This window comes from Gopherus evgoodei, unplaced genomic scaffold, assembly GCF_007399415.2.
Source record: "Gopherus evgoodei ecotype Sinaloan lineage unplaced genomic scaffold, rGopEvg1_v1.p scaffold_86_arrow_ctg1, whole genome shotgun sequence".
Classification (NCBI taxonomy): domain Eukaryota; kingdom Metazoa; phylum Chordata; order Testudines; family Testudinidae; genus Gopherus; species Gopherus evgoodei.
This window is the reverse complement of record NW_022060107.1, coordinates 288,988-294,987: the sequence shown is the minus strand read 5'-3', so window position 1 is coordinate 294,987 and position 6,000 is coordinate 288,988. Positions and strand designations below refer to the sequence as shown.

The window sequence follows — 6,000 nt, the reverse complement described above, 5'->3', positions numbered from 1 at the left end:
TCACCCCTCCTCGCCCTCCTCGACCCGCGGGTGGCAGCTGACGTTCTGGGCGGCGATGATGGAGATGCTCCCGAGGATGACGCCGGCCCCCATGACGTCGAAGGGGGTCACGGCCTCCCGCAGCACGTAGTACTGCACGGCCAGCGTCACCACCACCTCGGAGTGCAGCACCGCGCACACCAGGGCCGGGTGGGCCAGCGTCACGGCGTGGCTGGCGCACAGGAAGGAGGCCACGGCCAGCACCCCGACGGCCACCGTGCAGCTCCAGGTGAGCGGCTCGGCCGGCAGCACCGGTTCCTGCAGCAGGAACATGGCCGGGGCGCACACCAGGCCCCCCAGCGCCCCGAAGGCGAACGCCGCCGTGGGCAGCTTGGCCGGGAAATCCAAGGCCCGGAAGATGGCCAAGCCCAGGGCCAAGGCCACGCCGCCCAGGCAGGCCAGGGCATAGCCGAAGGCGTCGGCCAGGCGGGTGCTGGGGTCCAGGCTGAGCAGATCCGGCACCACCATGATCAGCAGCCCCAAGGTGCTGCCCAGCAGGCCGAACCAGTCGTAGCCGCTCAGCGGGCGGCTGTCCAGGCACAGGCCCAGCAGGGCCGAGCCCAGGGTGGAGCAGCCCTTGCGGACGGTGGCGGCGTTGGCGCTGGGCACGGCCACGAAGGCGCTGTAGGCGCAGGCCACGGAGAGGACGTTGGCGGTGGCGTGGAGCAGGAGGCGGCGCCGGGCCGAGCCGGGGCCGAGCAGCGGGGCCCGGAGCCAGCGGAGGCGGCAGGCGAAGGCCAGGTGGAAAAGGCAGCGGACCAGCAGGATCTCCAGCGAGGGGATGGCAGAGGCCTCGTGGGCCATGCGGGCGAAGGGGGCCACGAAGCCGGCCGGCAGCCCGCCCCCCAGCAGGGCCACCAGCAGCCCCTTCATGCTCTCCGAGAGGCGGTACCGGCGCCAGGGGGGGCGGCCGGGCGGGGCCGCGGGGGAGCCGGGGCGGGAGGAGCGCAGCAGGGCGGCCAGCGGCGGGGGGGCCCTGGGGGGCTGCATGCCCGGCGGGGGGCGGGACTCACGCCGCAGCCTGGGGGAGAGAAGGGGGAGGGGGAGTGAACGGGGCGTCGGCCCGATGTGCACCCCCCCAATGAGCATCTACCCCCATCCACTCCCCGTCTGTCTGTCTCTCCAACCCCATCTGCCCCATCCATTCCCCATCTGTCTGTCCTTCTCCACCTACCCCCATCCACCCCATCTGTCTGTCCAGCCCCATCTGCCCCATCCACCCCCCGTCTGTCTGTCTGTCCATCCCCACCTATCCCCATCCACCCACCCCATCTGTCTGTCCAGCCCCGTCTGCCCTATCCATCCCCCGTCTGTCTGTCTGTCCATCCCCACCTACCCCCATCCACCCACCCCGTCTGTCTGTCCAGCCCCATCCACCCACCCCGTCTGTCTCTCTGTCCATCCCCATCTACCCCATCCACCCATCTGTCCTTCCATCTACCCCATGCGGCCATCTCCATTTACCCCCTACCACTGCGTCCGTCCGTCCGTTCCCATCTCACCCCGTCCACCCACGCCATCTGTCCATCCCCATCTAGCCCCCTCCATCCACCCATCCCTATCTACCCCCATCCACCCACCCCACCTCCGTCTGTCCGTCCAGCCGCCCGCGCCTCCCGTCCGGTCCCGTCCGCGGCCCCTGTCTCTATCTGTCCATCTAGGAGTCTCCCGTCCGGTCCCATACGTGGCCCCGCCTCCGTCTGTCCGTCCAGCCGCCCGCGCCTCCCGTCCGGTCCCGTCCGCGGCCCCTGTCTCTATCTGTCCATCTAGGAGTCTCCCGTCCGGTCCCATACGTGGCCCCGCCTCCGTCTGTCCGTCCAGCCGCCCGCGCCTCCCGTCCGGTCCTGTCCGCGGCCCCTGTCTCTATCTGTCCATCTAGGAGTCTCCCGTCCCGTCCCATACGTGGCCCCGCCTCCGTCTGTCCGTCCAGCCGCCCGCGCCTCCCGTCCGGTCCCGTACGTGGCCCCGCCTCCGTCTATCTGTCCAGACGCCTCCCGTCTGGTCCCGTCCGCGGCCCTGCCTCCGTCTGTCCGTCCAGCCGCCCACGCCACCCGTCTGGTCCCATATGTGGCCCCGCCTACGTGTCTGTCCAGCCGCCCGCGCCTCCCGTCTGGTCCCATACGTGGCCCCGCCTCCGTCTGTCCATCCAGCTGCCCACGCCACCCGTCCGGTCCCATATGTGGCCCCGCCTCCGTGTCTGTCCAGCCGCCCGCGCCTCCCGTCTGGTCCCATACGTGGCCCCGCCTCCGTCTGTCCATCCAGCCGCCCACGCCACCCGTCCGGTCCCATATGTGGCCCCGCCTCCGTGTCTGTCCAGCCGCCCGCGCCTCCCCTCTGGTCCCATACGTGGCCCCGCCTCCGTCTGTCCGTCCAGCCGCCCGCGCCACCCGTCCGGTCCCATACGTGGCCCCGCCTCCATCTGTCTGTCCAGCCACCCGCGCCTCCCGTCTGGTCCCATACGTGGCCCCGCCTCCGTCTGTCTGTCCAGCCGCCCGCGCCTCCCGTCTGGTCCCATACGTGGCCCCGCCTCCGTCTGTCCATCCAGCCGCCCACGCCACTCGTCCGGTCCCATATGTGGCCCCGCCTCCGTGTCTGTCCAGCCGCCCGCGCCTCCCCTCTGGTCCCATACGTGGCCCCGCCTCCGTCTGTCCGTCCAGCCGCCCGCGCCACCCGTCCGGTCCCATACGTGGCCCCGCCTCCATCTGTCTGTCCAGCCACCCGCGCCTCCCGTCTGGTCCCATATGTGGCCCCGCCTCCGTCTGTCTGTCCAGCCGCCCGCGCCACCCCTCCAGTCCTGTGTGTGGCCCCCACCTTTGGCCTCGGTCTGGGGTCAGGGTGGGGCCTGACTCGTGCCCCCACTGCCTGTGTGCGAATCCCCCACGGGGAGGACTCAGGCAGGTCCTGCAGCTGCTGCTCAGCTCCCCGGGGAATTGTGATGTCACCCACATGGCTCTATGACATCACCTCCATCATAGATGATGTCAGCCCTGCCCTGCTCCCCCCCCTCGTTGGGCTTATTGCTATGGGGGTTGGGATTTGGAGGCACTGACTGGGCCGTGACAGGAGGTAGGCACGGGTGTGTGTGTACACACGTGCAACCTGGTGGGTGGGTGTGTATGAGTGTGCAACCTGATGTGTGTGTTGTGAGTGTGCAATCTGGGCCTGTGGGAGATCCGGGGGTGTCTCTAGGGGGTGTCGAGGCCTCTAGTGTTGCTGGGTAATTTGGGTCTGTGTGTACGTGTGAGATGTTTGTGTGTGTGTGTGCATGCACACATTTGAGAGACACATCCAGGCCTCTGGGCACGTGTGTGTGTGCACACGTGTGAGAGATGGCGCTAGATGTGTGTGCGTGCACACGTGCGTGTGGGAGGCGGATCCAGGCCTCTGGGTGCATGAGACAGAGATTTGGGGGAGTGTGTGTGTGTGAGAGAGACAGAGAGCAAAGTGTCGTATATATGATGTACTTGGTGGGTGTGATTTAGCTGTGGGTGTGTATGTGAGAGAGAGAGATCTAGGCATGTGTGTGTGATCTAGGCCTCTGTGTGTGTGTATGTGTGTCATCTAGGCCATTGTTTGTGTAAGATCTAGGCCTCTGTGTGTATGATCTAGGCCTCTCCATGTGTGATCTAAGCCTCTGTGTGTGAAATTGGCCTGTGTGTGTGTGTGTGAGAGAGAGAGATCAAGGCCTCTGTGTATATGTGATATCCAGGCCAGAGTGTGTGTGTGTGTGATCTTGGCTTCTATGCGTGTGTGTATGATATAGGCTTCTGTGTGTGTGTGATCTAGGCCGGTGTGTGTGTGAGATCTAGGCCTGTGTCTTTGTCTAGACTTTTGTGTTTCCAATACCTCGGCCTCTGTCTGCGCAGGGGTGAGCTATTTAGAGTTGTGTGTGAGAAAGAAAGATGAGCATGTGTGTGTGTGAGATCTAGTGTGTGTGTGTGTGTGTATCTATCTGATATCTAGGCCTTTGTGTGTCTGTGAGTGAGATATCTAGGCCTCTCTGTGTGTGTGTGTGTGTGTGTGTGTGTGTGTGTGTGTGTGTGTGTGTGTGTGATCTAGGGCTCTGTGAGAGCTAGGCCTCTGTGTTTGTCTAGGCCCTTGTGTTTCTGATCTGCCATATTTAGGCCTGTGTGTGAGAAAAAATGTGTGTGTGTGTGTGTGAGAGAGAGAGAGACACACACACACACACAGAGTTCTAGGCCTCTGTGTTTGTCTAGGCCCTTGTGTTTCTGATCTGCCATATTTAGGCCTGTGTGTGAGAAAAAATTGGGGGGTGTGTGTGTGAGAGAGAGAGAGACACACACACACACACAGAGTTCTAGGCCTCTGTGTTTGTCTAGGCCCTTGTGTTTCTGATATCTAGGCCTCTGTGTTGTGTGATGCCATATTTAGGCCTGTGTGAGTGAGAGACACACAGAGAGTTCTAGGCCTCTGTGTGTGTGTGTGTGTGTGTGTGATTTGTGCCTGTATGTGGAGAGGGATCTGGGGGGGGGGTATGAGAGAGAGAGATGTTCCCTGCTGGAGAGGATGTGTGTGTGTGTGTGTGTGTGAGAGAGAGAGATCTAGGCCAGTGTGTGTAGGATTTAGGCTGTGTGTGTCTGTGAGCTGGACCTGTACCTTTGTGTGTGTCTGATATCGAGGCCTGCGTGTGTGTGACATTGGCGGGGGGGGGGGGGGGGGGGTTGTACGTGTGATCTAGGCCTGTGCATGTTAGACAGAAGAAGGACTCTGTGTGAGATCTAGCCCCCTTCAGGTGTGTGTGTGTGTGTGTGTGTGTGTGTGTGTGTGTGTGTGTGTTTAGCTCACATACATACCAACACACACAAGGCCTCTGTGTGTGTGTGTGATCCAGGCTGCTGTGTGTGCACGCATGTGATCCAGGCCACTGTGTGTGTGTGGGTGTGATCCAGGCCACGGTGTGTGTGTGTGTGTGTGTGTGTGTGTGATCCAGGCAGATGTCTGTGTGTGTGTGTGCGTGATGCAGGCCTTTGGGTGTGTCTGAGAATGTGTGCACATGATCCAGGCTAGTGTGTGTGTATGCATGTGTAATCCAGGGCCATGTGTGTCGGTGTGCACACACACAATCCAGGCCTCCGTGTGTGTGTGTACACCCACATGTGATCCAGACCTCTGTGTGTGTATGTGTGTGATCCAGGAGTCTGTGTGTGTGTGTGCAATGCAGGCCTGTGAGTGTGTGTGCTTGACATAGGCCCATCTGTGTGTGTCTGTGTATGTTGGAGTGTGTGTGTGCACGTGACGCAGGCCTGCAAGTGTGTCAGTGTGAGTGTGCACCAGGTGCTGGGCAGGTCTCTGGGTACGTGTCTATGTCTCTGGGTGATGCAGCCCTGTGTGTGTGTGTGAGTGTGTCTGTGTGAGATGCAGGCTCGTGTCTGTGTGTTTCAGGGTGTGTGCGCGTGACACAGGTTTGTGTATGTGTGTGTGTCTGTGTGGTGTGACGCAGGGCTGTGTCTGTGTGTGTCTGCCTGACAGGCCGGTGGGTGTGTGTGACGCAGGCTTGTGTGTGTGTGCGGGCGTGTCTGGCTGATGTGTGTATGTGTGCCTCTGGGTGTGTGACGCAGGCCAGTGTGTGTCTGTATGTATTTGTGTGCGTCTGTGTGTGTGTCTGACAGGCTGATGTGTGTCTCTCTGGGTGTCTGATGCAGGCTGAGGTGTATGTCTGGGTATGTGACGCAGGCTGGTATGTGTGTGTGTGTGTGTGTGACAGACTGGTGTGTGTGTCTGGGTGTGTGATGCAGGCGTGTGTGTGTCTCTGCATGTGTGATGCAGGCCAGTGTGTGTCTGTATGTGTTTGTGTATGTGTGTGTGTTTCTGACTGGCTTGTGTGTGTCTCTGGGTGTGTGACGCAGGCCGGGGTGTCTGTGTGTTTAGGTATGAGTGCGGGGAGGCCGGTGTGTGTCTATATGTGTGTGTGTGTCTGTGTTTGTGTGTGTGACAGGATGG

The 6,000-nt window shown here is 61.8% G+C and overlaps 1 protein-coding gene across 1 annotated transcript; it reads right to left on the bottom strand.

The window, feature by feature from the left end:
• Positions 1–960, bottom strand: SLC35G6 (solute carrier family 35 member G6). Its single transcript, XM_030548113.1, has one exon. It carries the CDS (start codon positions 910–912, stop codon positions 1–3), a length of 912 nt encoding a protein of 303 aa, XP_030403973.1. The 5' UTR covers positions 913–960.
• Between the last annotated feature and the right edge of the window lie 5,040 nt (positions 961–6,000).